Raw genomic sequence first — 14,427 nt, 5'->3', positions numbered from 1 at the left:
TATATTACCTCTTCCCTAAACAATTATGAACTATAGTATAATTGCATATTGAAGTGTTGATATTTGGAATAACCATATCTCCAAAAGAGAAAGTCGTTCCAAATAACACTCAATTCATGCAATGCATTGAGGAAGTTGTTCCAAATAACACTCCAATTCATGTAATAATGCATTATTGTTGTCTTGATTTTTTTGTTTTTCTTTAACCATTTCTCCAAAGTGTTAAAAGTTATAATAATATTTAGCATAGTGTTATTGGAGCACGGGCTATTTTTTACTAGTACTACCATATAAGAGAGAGTTTCAGGTGGTTCCCGTTGTCTTGATTGCCGACTAAAAGGGCAATCTGGGATTTTGCATATTTAAGGCAAAGGCTGCTATTCTACAACCAGCTTAGAATGGAGGACATCACATATTATTTGACCAAAAAACACAATAACTTTCCTTTCATCAACTGTGCCAAACCTTCGAGGTTTGTGCCAGGCAGAGAATAATTGTTCTTACTTTTTCTCAGTGTTTAGCTTATCTGAGGGGTAGCAATCTGACGTGGCAGTTAAAAATTATTTCTTACTGTAATTTTCCATGTCATCCCATCTTTGAAGGGATATCCTAAACATTACAATTCCACAAGAAAGTGACAGGGACAGAATTTAAAATCTTTCGTCCCTTTTCTTTAATTTAGTTGTTAGCTGTACTTCTACTCTTCCCATAACTCTAATCAGGTTTTAGGACTTTTGAAACCTCAAATGGTCTGATGTCAAGTATAAAACATCGTTAAATAAATAACTCTAATTTTCGAAATAGTAAAAAAGCCACATAAATTAAAGTTAATATTTTGCTATTTACTGTAGAATTCTATACGAAGTAAGATATCTTCGGAAGTGTCTCTTATGGTTAAGCCATTAAACAACTTTGATGTTTAATTTAAGATTTAAAAGAATGGTCATTTATTTTAATTGATTATAAAAATATATTTTAATAGTCATTTCTACATATCTCACAACTCACAATATACCATTGTCAATTATTATTAATTTAATAAAGTTGTTGTTAGCCTACTTAGTATATTCAGTTCCTAATGGCTTCACGGAATGCTCTGTGGTACACAATCAAACATGTTTAATAGGATCTTAAAATTATGGGTTGGCACTCTATTATAATGATTTTTGGATTACAGATTATTCTTTATATTTATTTAGTAAGTTTCTAACACATATATAGAATTTGAGTAAATATTATTAAATTCGGATGAACTCATAAACTATTTATTGCGTCTATCCATGTCGAAAATAAAAGGGAAGAAAAAATTATCTCTATATTTCTATTTTAGCTTTCTCTCGGATTATTCTTTGAATTGCTAGTTACAATTCTTCGACTAGAATCCTAGAATTGTCTATCCTTGTTGTTGATATCCCATTACTATTCCATAAACAAACCGATATACACTGATATACAGTGAATATACATCAAGATATCCAACAGAAATGATCCTAGCAATTTCGTTACACACACACACTACCACAAAGGCTCAAATTTATGCTCCGATTGTTTTGTAACAGAGACTAACTTAGCGAAATTGGGTGAAAGGTCTTAGAGAGAGTTGCGAACCTGAGTTTTCCCAATTGCAATTTGCCAGTTTGCTCGCTAAAGGGCTCAAGCATAACTCGGCAACCATTTCCAGCACTATTTACTACCGAGAAATTGCACGGTTTGTCCTTCAAATGGTCTGGTCTTTAATTTTTGCTATTCAAAATGGAACTTATGTCTAGCCGGCATAAGTTCTTTAAGGACCGAGAGCCTAACTTTATACCCTGCGAAAGCTGTTTGTCTTGAGGGACAAAAATTAAAGGGGAAATTTGCACATTGCCCTTATTCGGAGGTGGTCTTTAATTTTTGCCTTTCGCCTAAATTACCCTGAGGTTCTGGATTTGAATCCCGACTCAGTAAAAACAAAAATTATAAGGCAGAGTTTCGTTGCAAAATTAGGCCTTAAAGCTTAACTTTTGTAGAATTCTAGCAGGGTAAAAAAAAATTGTCATAAGACAAACCTCTGCTTTAAAGCAAATTCTGTGTTATAATATAGATTTTTTGCGAAGACTTGCCTTGAGAATTTTTTTTTTCACTGAGTGTTGTTTGAACTCAAAACCTGGGACTATTATTGATCACTTTTTCAAGCGAAGGACAAAAATTAAAGACCAACGCCTTTGAAGGACAATCCGTGCAAAAAAATGAAATTAAAGACTAGCACAAAATAGAGACAAAAATGCGCGGGCCTGTTTTGTACATCTTGTTGGGCTCACTTGTGAGTCTGTGACTAAGTCTGTAATGGGTAAGAAAGGGACGATTTTAGTGGGACAGGACAATTTCTTAAAGGTATAGGGAGGATCGGTAGGTATGTTAGTGGGATGGGACAGGAGGGACGAACCGCTAGGCCCGTCCTTTCCCACTAAACGAGACTAGTCGGGGGCTTAGTGGATTTTTAAATTTTTCTTTTCTATTGATTTATATTTAAGCACTAAGAAAATTATAAAAGATGATAATGTGATACAAGACTAGATAAATTTAGTTATGAAAAATTCAATATCAATATATATTATAAAGTTAGGCATAACCAAGGTGATTGTGACACCTCTCTATGACCATTATTCATATTAATCTTTTTTCTCTCCTTTTTTTTGGTCTTTTTTACTCATTCTTCTCATTTAATTATTTGGAAAAAGACCAATATTCATTATTAGTGGAGAAAGAGTCAGTTAGAGCCCGTTTGGATTGGCTTATAAGTTGGCTTATAAGCTGTTTTCAGTTTTTTTGAATGTTTGGCTGACCAGCTTAAAGTCATTTTATGCTTAAAATAAGCTCAAAAAAATAATTGGACCCATTTGACTTAGTTTATCTAAAGCAGCTTATAAGCTGAAAATAGCTTATAAGCCAAAAAAAAATAAGTTGAACTACCCCAACTTATTTTTTTCAGCTTATAAGCTGCAAACAGCTTTAAGCTGTAAGCCAATCCAAACGGGCTCTTAGTGGAGAGTCAAAAAGCCACTAAAAGATGTTACAACTGTTACTAAGATCAGTACTTTACTTCTTCATCCTCAAACGTTTCCGGTGGAATACAAGATTATCATGCCGTGAAGCATTGGCAGGATCAACTACTATTAGGGAACCCAATTGTGTACAACTTCAGCACTCCCTATAATCACATGTCGGATGACCTCCTCCGCAAAGACCTAGAAATGTAAGTCAAATTTGCCTTTCTGGTTTTCTATCCACTCCTTTGTCTTCTTTTGCTAATTCTTGGAATTGCTGTGTTTTTTTTTTTTTATCATGTTTCTCCAATTCAGTTGCCAATTTGCCATTAAATACATAATTCTGTGTAGTGACTGTTATCCGCTTCCTCACTTGACTCTAATACTACTATTTTTCAATCTCAACAATATCGACTACTATATGAAATTGAATGGTTGGAATTTCATTTTGCTCCACAAATTGAGTCTGAAATTCTTCTTCTATCTCACCAACCTCAAATTTACTATCCACAATAAATGGTTGTTTGGTCTAAGACGCCTCAACCATTTCACTCAAAGTTCTGAATAGCCAAGCTAAATTGGTCGATCTTTTTTTATGAGCTCAACTATTTCTTATTTAAACTATCTCGTCATCATGTTCGTAAGTCCATCATGGGGACCCCCATATAGTTCTAATCCTAGCCTTGCTTTACCATATTTTATTCGCAATCTCCACATCGCTACTCCTAACAAAATAACAAACATTATTAGAATAACCATAAAATTATTTGGGGAAAGAGAACAACACGTGGGACAATTATGCCACTGATCAACACACCATTTACAGAAGTTCCAATAGGGTCACACAACCCGCTCTGTATGATGAAAAGATTTGGACAATTTTTCCAAAAAGAGGGTCCTCTAAAAATTAGACAAGGATCACTTAAAATGAATAACCAACATTTGACCAATTATCATTCCAAATTACATTTTAAGACAAGTAACATAACACTAAACTAAACTAAAATTTAAAGCTTGAATAGATAAAAAGTAAAAGTCTAATCTAAAAAAATAGTTAATTTCTAAGTCCCCGCGACGACACCAAAAAGTTGTTATGCCTGTTACGTCCGGACACACAAATATACAAGATCGACAAGTAATAATGTGATAATATCGAGTATCATTTCCACCGGAGACCTATGACTATTAACTAAATTAAATCATTCCTAATTATCTTAACAAGAAAAGGAATTCGATAGTTGTTTGAGGATTATTATATATAGCTTCCAAGTGAAAAAAAAAAATCAGTTAAAGTATTTCTATATTTTGTCCCTCTCTTTCCACCAATTTGTGGATTTTGAAGACTATTAGCAGAAAATGAATGTGAAAAATGTGGGATTCACAAATTACTACTACTACACCTACCTCTGTCTTTCTCTTTCCGGTAGATGAATAATCCAAACTATACTTCTTGAAAAAAACGTGTAGAAAAAATGTTAGGTTGATTTAGACAAACTAGCTGCATAGTAGTAATAACCCGTTAGGCCAAGCTTCCGAAATCAACTTAATTTGCAAAGTGTATTTTCCAAAAGTGTTTTTCAAAAAAATATTTTTGGCAAAAATAATGTGTTTGGCCAATTAATTAATAAATCACTTTCGAGCAGCAATTAGTGTTTGACAAGCTTTTAATAAGTGGTTTTAAGTGTATTTTTCTAAAAAGTGCTTTTCAAAAAAATAGTGCTTTTGGGCAAAAGCTATTTTTTTAGCTTCTGCTACTCCCCGAAAGCACTTATTTTCTCCAAAAGCTTGGCCAAACACCTCAATTTTAAAAAATAAGCACTTATTAAAAAACACTTTTGGAGAAAAATAAACTTGTTAAACAGGCTATTAGTCTCAAGGAGATCGATAAGCAAGTTAATTGACCATAATGTGATAGATTTTATGTTTCTTGGACTTTGGACTCTAATTTACGTGGATTTCTACATTTTAGAAAGTAATTTTTGCTTAGATAACTTTTTCCAATAATATTACGATATAAAAAACAATTATTTTGTCCACCATACGTCTTCACGTGATTTCATCATATTTCCTAGGGCTGTTCAAAATCGAACTGTTATCGATAACTCATACATCCGAGACCCTGCAGCTAGGGGTGTACAAAGTAAACCGACAAACCGCACCAAACCGATAAACCGAGTCAAACCGAGAAAAAAACTCAATTAGTGATTTGGTTTGATTTGGTTTGGTGTTGAAAAAAAAAACCCGATCATAATTGGTTTGGTTTGATTTTAGCTAAAAAAAAGTCAAACCGAACCAAACCAACCAGACATTACATGTATTCAATTTTTAAAATATTTTATACATAAAAATATTTATTTGTAATGTAATTCATAAATATTTCTTAATTTTTTCGTAGTTTTTATCTATTATAATATTATTCAAGCTTGAACTTAGAATTTTGAATGTCAATAAGTTTTATATCTTATAGATGTTAGTAACTCATCTAAAGTCCACCAAAACCAACTCAACACTAATACTAACAAAAGAAATTCAATTTACCACTAGGAATGAAAATAATGTTGGATATCTATTCTTTAGTTTTGTATAATTAGTTTAGAGAGTGAAAATACATAACTTAAGTTTTTTTTCTTGTCATGTAATTAATACTTATTAGTCGTACTTATTTTAGCATGACTAAGTACTTTTAGATTATGGTCATTTTCTTTATTGCTTATTAATTAGCAATATTTATTTTATACGATTTTATTATCTTTTGTTGAATATTTTATTACAATGTTATCACTCTTCTCGCATTTTGTGTTATTTTCTTATGAAACACCTTAATTATATAGTTATATCTTACTAGGACTAAAGAAATATTTGAAGTAAAAGTTATATATTTTGTATCAAGACTATTTCAAAAAAAAACCCGAAAAACCCGAGAAAACCGAATAACCCGAAAAAATCCGAGGTTGAAAAACTCGAATTTTATTGGTTTGGTTTGGTGTATAAATTAAAAAACCCGATGCAATTGGTTTGGTTTGGTGTTTAAAAAAACCGAACCAACCGGGTCTATGTACACCCCTACCTGCAACAATGTCTTCGGACACACAGCTTACCATCCATCTAATTACCTTAGCATTGGATGCAATCCAAGCCTCCTTATTTGTTGCATCAGTTGGCATTTTGGACGAACCGTCGAGAAATCCAAAGATACCTTTCCCTTGGATAAACACCCTAAAGTGAAACTCCCAGCCTACAAAGTTCTTACCGGTGAGCTTGGTCATCACCAACTCAGATGATGAGGAGAGCTTTGATTCCATCATGAACAAGATCAATGAAAATAATAACTAGGAGCAGGAACTACTGAATCAAGAGAAAAAACAGGAACCCAGAGCATGGAAGCAAGTTCTAGAGACGGGCAGGAAACTGATCGAGAAAAAAAAAAAAAAAAAAACAAGAACAAAAAGAGTCACCTTAGACTTTTGATACCATGATAGAATTGTAAAGTAATATGTATTTCACACTTTCTGAATATTATTCACCATAGAATAGGTAGTACATTTATACACGTATATTTACTCAACCCTAGCTAATTATGCAACGTAATTAATGCTACATATCAGCTAATTATATTTAGTAAAACACAGTTGTTACAATATGGGCCTTTGACTAAGCCCATAGGCTAACAACACTGTCAGTGTATATAACTTAAATTCAATTTTTCTATTTATAGTGAGTTTTAAGTATATATATATATATATCGACAATATGATACAACTATCGGATCATCCAAAAGATATTAGTAGGTGACTCTCCATAAAAATATGAAATTTATAATCCCAAAAATAAGATATGTTACTTGACATGACAAGTGAAGATGACCGAAAAGTATCTAAATTACTTACATCATTAGTGTATATAGTATAGTTTAACTTATCAGCACCAATGATATAACTTTTTTTTACACGATAAGACAAGTTATCAATTACAACAGATAATTGTTATAAAATTGTGTAAAACATTTTACACGAGTATTATTATTATTTTTATTATGGTAGGTAAGAATTTACTCCTCAACAACTTAAATTACACTATAGTACCAAAAAAAAAAATAACAATGCATAGTCAATATATAGAGATAAGCTTTCATTAATATAACTGGTACAGAATGAAGTGAACAAGAATAGTACTCCTAATTCCTAACAGGAGCGATCATAGTAGAGTTAGAGATAGAATAGGGCTATGGATAGCTCAACATCAAGTAGTCTCAAAAGTCCCATGTTGCCACCAGCATCATCGGACACAAACAGGTGGTGTTTGATTGATAAGGTAATAGATGTTGAAGAAGCCAAGAATCAGATATTGTTCTCTTTGCCAATGATTGTGGTGACTACTTGTTTCTACTTCATCAACATTGTCTCTGTTATGTTTGCTGGTCATCTTGGCAAACTTGAACTTGCTGCCTCAAATCTTGGTAATTCTTGGGCTGTGGTCTCTGGTATCTCTTTCATGGTACGTACCTAATTTCCTCCTATAAGAGTTCCAATAACTTCCATACGTGTATATTATGAATTTCATTGTTATATATATATCTTAGTGTAAGAAATTTTATAATTTTAATCTGTTGTAACAGAAAAACTTATCTTATTTTCAAGATTGAAAATCTCATGTCATAAGGAGACTTGCCCGTAGATATCATTTGAGTGACCTCATAGTGTGAAATTCTTTACATTGACGATGTACATAACTTTGGAGTATGAGTTTAAGTTATATATACATCGTATTTCTAAGGACTTTTTACTTCATCGGGTCATTTTAACATATTGTAATAGGTAACTTGTCTTCTTATCAAGATTACTAGTCCCACATTTTAAGGAACGTCTCCATCACACCCCTTCCGGTGCGGCCCTTACCCGGACCTTGCTAAACGGGATGCGTTTTATTTTTATTTTTTCTAAAGAGGGTTATTTATAGATATCTTTTGGGTAATTTGATTGGGTGAGAAATTCTTTACACTAACATATAATATTTGACTATTTTACTCCATTATGTTGATGCATGCAATAATTAATCTATATAGGTTGGCCTAAGTGGCGCACTTGAGACATTATGTGGCCAAGGTTATGGAGCAAAGATGTACAGGATGCTGGGGATACATCTTCAAACATCATGCATCATATCATTCTTCTTTTCTACAGTAATCGCTATAATTTGGTGCTATTCTGATAGAATTCTGATTTTACTTCATCAAGATCCTGAAATAGCTAAAGAAGCAGGGGTATTCTTGAAGTTCCTAATACCAGGATTGTTTGGACATGGTTTTTTACAAAATATTTTGAGGTTTCTTCAAGCTCAGTCAATTATAATGCCTCTTGTTGTGTGTTCAGTTGCCACTTTAGTTGTTCACATTGGCCTTGCCTATGGCTTGGTTCATTGGACAAGTCTTGGTTTTAAAGGAGCACCATTAGCTGCTTCGATTTCGCTTTGGATATCGGTCCTCACGTTGGGTATATACGTGCTTTTTTCGGAGAGATTTAGGCATATCTGGAGGGACGGTCTCTCATTCGAGCCGTTTCATCATGTCGTTACAAACTTGAAGTTGTCATTGCCCTCTGCTGCCATGGTGTGGTGAGTAACCTCGTATATCTCTTAATTTTGTTATTCTAGTTGTTAATTAAGTTCCAATAAATTGAGGAAATGAGTTGTGGTCTCCTTATACAATTTTGAAAAATCCTCTTCTCATAAACTAGCTTTTGGGATTGAGTTTGACCCATTGTCTATTTCTTCACATGATATTAGAGTTAGACTAATTCCAATTCTTGGTTTACCCGATGTTGGGTTCACATGTTATACTGCCCGATCCATGCTCCAGATGTCTGGAGCATGCAAGAGGTGTAAGGTGTTAGAAGTCCCACATTCTGTGGAATGGAAAATTAGTTTCTACGTATGGTATTGGTCAATCCTCACATCATGAACTAGATTTTCGATTGTTGAGTTAGGCCTAAAGTTCATTTATTTACACTAGCAAAACCCATTGCGATCCAAGTCAAATTAAAGAAAACAATTATGTTGAAACGCTCCACACCCACCACTTCCATCTTAGAGTTCGTGTATTATAAGTGATCTAAATGTCTACCACCAAAGTCCCTGCATTGGTAAGTTGTCAATCCTTGGACCATGTAATGTACTTTATTATATTGAAAATGCTCCTACCTTTAACCCTTTTCTCCGTAGAGTTTGTGTATTGTAAGTGATCATAATGTCTATTGCCAAAGTCATTGAATTGGTAAGTCGTCAATCCGTGGACTATGTCATGTACTTTTTCTAGATTACGTGCAAGATTTACTAGAGATTTCTAGTCTACCCTTTGAACGTAATTGTACTAGAATAGGCGGAGTCCATTTCCCCTTCTTTCTTGACTAGACGAATGAGATATGAATTCTATTTAGGCAAATCAAGGCTTGCTTGATCCTATGTTCGCCCGATTCGAACCCATAATTCTCCCAATTTGATGTATACAGTTTGGAGTACTGGGCTTTTGAGCTTCTTGTGCTATTGGCTGGTTTGATGCCGAATTCGAAAACAACTACTTCTGTGATTGCAATCAGGTAATTAAGCTTCTTTGCTTTTAACCATCACATTTTCATTTGCTTTTAACCATCACATTTTCACATTCTTAAAGGCTAACTCACACTAAGTATTTTGGGTTGTGACTTTACAGTGTTAATACTGAAGCCATTGCCTACTATATGTCTTATGGTCTGAGTGCAGCTGCAAGGTAATGTGACTACTCTAAGGGGTTGTTTGGTTGGCAGTATAAGAGATTATACTTATGGTTTAAATTGTAGGATTATTTTATTTCATGTTTGGCACAAATTTTATCTCGGGATTATCAATCCCTGAATTGTTTATGGACTACCATCATTATGGTATTATTTTTGTACCACACTCTATGCAGGATAACAATCCTGGAATTATTGATCTCGGAATAAAACAACAAAATAACACAGTTACAATTCTCCAAGATTTTCTCCCTAAGGTTTTCAAGAAAGACATGGTTACAATTGGACATAATAGTTTTATCCTAATTTATCTAATTTAAACCAAACACATGTTTTGTATTATATGATATATATCCCATTTTTAGTTCAATAAACCAATCATCTACCAATAAAAATATATCCACTAAAATCACATCATTATTTTATATATTCTCGTATTATAGTCTCGGGATAATTTATTCTTTAATCAAACCACACCTCAAAGTTTTGTTTATTTCAAAAGGATTCTAAAATTTATTTGTACACAAAAGAATTTGATTTTAACCTACTGCAGAGTGTAATTTGGGAATGAAGGGAATTTAATTGAATCCTTGTCTTACATGTGGCTCTGTCACTACGGACAATGTAGAGTACTTTTACATTATCAAGTTGATTTACAATAATCTTCACTTATGATATTACACTGGATATGTTATTATTATTTTAAGTTGATTTACAATAATAGGTCACGTTGTATATCAAGTCTGATATGATAACTTGAGAAATTAAGTAACGACCAGTTAAATTGCAATGAAAGTATAGAATTTTTTGCAATATCAATGTATATTACTTACACTGGTTTTTTTTTATATATTTTTTATTATCCCTCAGTTTTTTACTAATACCAAATGTGCATTTTAAAATTTATGTGTAGCACTAGGGTAGCAAATGAGTTAGGAGCTGGAAATCCTGGCAAAGCTAAGCATGCTATGGTTGTTACTCTCAAGCTATCCGTTCTTTTTGCTCTTATAGTTGATTTGGCTCTATTTTTTGGTCATAATGTCTGGGCTGGCCTCTTTAGTAATAGCACAGAAATAATAAACAAGTTTGCCACAATGATGCCACTTCTCTTAGTCTCATTTGCACTGGATTTCTTTCAAGGAATTTTATCAGGTCAGATTTTTGTTGTTGTAATTGCATGATATCCTGCACATATCATATACTCTCATTCCATTTTGGATGTGTTTGGTATGGAGAAATGTCTTCCAGTAAAAATTATTTTCCAATATTTTCATGTTTGGTTGATTTAAGCTTTTGAAAAATATTTTCTCTTAAAAAATAAGTTCCTTAAAATGAGAAAAATGACTTATCGGTTGAAATAGGGAAAAAAAGTTTCATGAGTGACATTTCACTCGTCCTAACGGGCCCCACCCCACCCTATAGTCCTCACATCCACCACCCACAGTCCACAGACCGCTCCTCATTCCCACTCGTAGAGTCTGCGTAGATTATGTATAAATACTTTCAGAGCAATATTTTTTATTTATTGAAAACTAGAAAATGAGTAAGAAAATGACCTATTTTCCAGCAAAATATTTTTTGGGATAAATGTTCCATGGAAAATATTTTTCCTCATACCAAATACACCCTTTATGTGACAATTTTTTTGATTTGTTTTATTTTATAAAGAATTATAAATTTAGAAAGAAAGAAAATCTATTTTTTATTTTTATTTTAAATGATATGATTTTTTGGCCACACAACTAAATGGCAAGATTAAAATCGCAAGTTCTAAAAATCTATCATTCTTAAACTTCCTGTTCAGTTAAACACCGCTATATAAAATAAAACAAAAGTATTAATCTTTTCATTCAACACGACCTTTCTAAAAGAGAGATAGTAAATGAATTGATCATTAGGGGTGGCTAGGGGATGTGGATGGCAACATTGGGCTATGTGCATCAACTTGGCAACGTTCTATTTCATTGGCATGCCAATGGCTGGCCTCCTTGCTTTCAAGCTCAACCTACTAGCTCAGGTAATTCAAGTGCATGCCATGTTTTGTTTTTGCCCGTTTATTAAAAGACGGATTTCCGAATTTAAATTTTTCTATATTAAACTCCTTGTATTTTGAAACTATGAGTTAAGAATCCAAAATTTGTTGAACATTTTGTTGTTTTAACATATATATCTATGTTGCATATCGAAAGTTGATAGTGAGTTCTGTTGAACCTGTTGAAGATAGGCTTCATCTGCCTCTATGCTAGTACTCCCTCTGTTCACTTTTACTTATTTTTATATTTTTCATGTTGTTTAAGAAATAATAAATAAAGTGTGTATTTTACCATGATGTCCATATTAATTGGTATATAATGGTATTGGTTTTGAAAAATGATTTAAAATGAGTAATTAATATTAAGGGTAAAATAGAAAAAAAGAACTTGTCTTATCTTGATATGTGAAAAATGACAAATAAAAATAAAATTCTATTTTAAGAATAGTGGACAAGTAAAAGTGAACAGAGAGGGTATCACGTAACCATTCGGCGAATTTAACTAGTTGATTTAACATATCCTTTGGATTTCAATATATTTATTTGCAGCTAACGCCGTAGTAAGCCCAAGTTAGAGTAAAGAGAGTGAAAACAATTTACTATTAGGCTTCTTGTTCTTTTCTCTATGATATGATCTTTTTACATCTGATTTTTTTTTTCCATAACGTTTCGCCGAAAAATTATCATGTCTAAAATTAATCCTTTGTTGTTTTTTGAAAAAAATATGATGCAGGGTTTATGGATGGGCTTGATATGTGGTCTAGCTTGCCAAGCTTCTGGCTTATTGCTACTGACATTGTGGATCAGATGGGAAAAAGTAGAGGACTCAACGAAGAGTAATAGAGAAAATGAACTTCTAGCTTAAGCATGACTTCATAAGAATCACTTTCTTATTGGGCGACACTAGTTATCATTATTAATTATGTGCATGGTCTTTTCTTTTGAGATTTCAAATACTAGTATTACTTTACTTTACTTTTCTTTACATCAACTTTATTACTTTACTATTACCACTATTCTTTAATAGCAGTACTCCGTCAACACGCCTGTTTAGGCAAAAAGTGATTGGACAACTTCCTCTGATTATGTGGGCCCCACGTAAACACGTGTGCTTGCATTAGGGTTATTTTTGGAATTACAGGTTTATCTTGCTGAGCTGTATTGCAGCGTTTGTTGTAGGGACTTAACGTTTTCCTGTGTTGACTGGGATTTTTCGTGTAATTTCCATTGAACCCTTATACTGTTAATTGATTGACTAGCAAGCCTTTTTCTAAAGTTTCATTTTACCCCTACTTTTGTACTTTTTTACAATAAATGCAGCTGTACATTTTTGTAAATCCAACAAAAGTTTGAGCTTTCTTTCAATGCCCAAAAGGCACTATAGCTGCTGATGTCACATGAAAGTGATGGCTGCTCAGACATATAGCCTTTTGAAATTTCTCAACATATATAATTAGCTTGTATACTATTATATCTATAAATTTAGTTGATATTTTTTTTTCTTTTATTACCGTCACTTCATTCAGGAAATTTTCGCAGCCTACAAAATTGATGCATTTTAAGGAAAAATGAATTGAATTAACTTAAAGTTACAAATATAAGTTCTTATTTTGGATTTTCTATTTTTTTGGAAAATAATTCATCACTTTTGTTTATCCGAGTATTATTTAAATATTATTATACTATTCTAAAAAGTGGATAATATAAAAACATATTATGCTACCCTGCTTACTTTTATTTTAGGAAAAAAAAAATACTCCCTCCATTCTAATTTAAGTGTCTTACTTTTCGTTTTAGTCTGTCCTAAAATGAATGACTCTTTTTATATTTAGTAAATTGATTATTCAAATATCTTGTATGGTGAATTTAAAATAACAAAATTCAAAGAATATTTTAATACATTAAGAACGACCAAGGTACAATCATAAATTTTAAACAAGAAGCATAGAGTAGTTGTACACCGAGCAAAAGAATAGACCAAACACGGTACAACATCTGTCACGTATGCTTGAACTAAATTGAGATCACATCTTCTATGTAAGAGCAATAGGGACATGGGACCCACATATCCTGTTTTAAATGTCAAAAAGAGTAATAGATTATTTAAACCTAAAAAAATCCAAAACCATTTGCCTGTGGTTGAAAACAATATTGAACTTTTGTTTCCATTTCCACTTGAGCAATATTATGTTTATATGACTTCAATATCTAATTAAGAAGTTACACACAGATTACCGAAAAATAATATGTCTTAAATACACTTAACGAAATAGTAGTAATTTCTCGAATCATTTTAATGATATAAAACTGATAAAATGTTATCTTTCTTATTCGAAAATGTTGAATATCGTTATACCAGTGCAAGTGAAAAAAATATAATTTAAAATTGTCATATGTTTTGCATATAAAATGATGAATTAGTGAGAAGTGTGTTTGGATCACATTTGAATATCTGAAGAAAAAAAGAATTTGATTAGAAGAGTTGAGGAGGAGCGCATGTATTTTAAAAACATTAAAAAAAAAAAATGAACACACTAATTAAGAGTTAGACTTCAAATAAAAAAGATTTAACTTGTCATATAGTTCACTTTAAATACATGCACCA

General features: G+C 32.4%; 1 protein-coding gene across 1 annotated transcript; it reads left to right on the top strand.

Annotated features, from left to right (window-relative positions):
• Positions 1 to 5,719: 5,719 nt before the first annotated feature.
• On the top strand, positions 5,720 to 12,807 carry LOC132628865 (protein DETOXIFICATION 18-like). The gene is made up of 7 exons (XM_060344624.1): positions 5,720 to 7,520; positions 8,089 to 8,636; positions 9,530 to 9,616; positions 9,730 to 9,786; positions 10,704 to 10,942; positions 11,689 to 11,807; positions 12,556 to 12,807. The coding sequence occupies exons 1-7, from the start codon at positions 7,251 to 7,253 to the stop codon at positions 12,685 to 12,687; spliced, it is 1,452 nt and encodes a 483-aa protein (XP_060200607.1). The 5' UTR covers positions 5,720 to 7,250; the 3' UTR covers positions 12,688 to 12,807.
• Positions 12,808 to 14,427: the final 1,620 nt, after the last annotated feature.

This window comes from Lycium barbarum, chromosome 1 (genome assembly GCF_019175385.1).
Source record: "Lycium barbarum isolate Lr01 chromosome 1, ASM1917538v2, whole genome shotgun sequence".
NCBI classification, from domain to species: Eukaryota; Viridiplantae; Streptophyta; class Magnoliopsida; order Solanales; family Solanaceae; genus Lycium; species Lycium barbarum.
The sequence above is the reverse complement of the archived record's forward strand: the minus strand, read 5'-3'. Positions and strand labels throughout refer to the sequence as shown.

What these genes read in the sequence shown, in the direction of transcription:
- LOC132628865 (XM_060344624.1), top strand. Translation starts at nt 7,251, where the DNA reads ATGGATAGCTCAACATCAAGTAGTCTCAAAAGTCCCATGTTGCCACCA. An exon ending in TCTCTGGTATCTCTTTCATG is followed by an intron (nt 7,521 to 8,088) that starts GTACGTACCTAA and finishes TAATCTATATAG; the next exon opens with GTTGGCCTAAGTGGCGCACT. An exon ending in ACTTCTGTGATTGCAATCAG is followed by an intron (nt 9,617 to 9,729) that starts GTAATTAAGCTT and finishes GTGACTTTACAG; the next exon opens with TGTTAATACTGAAGCCATTG.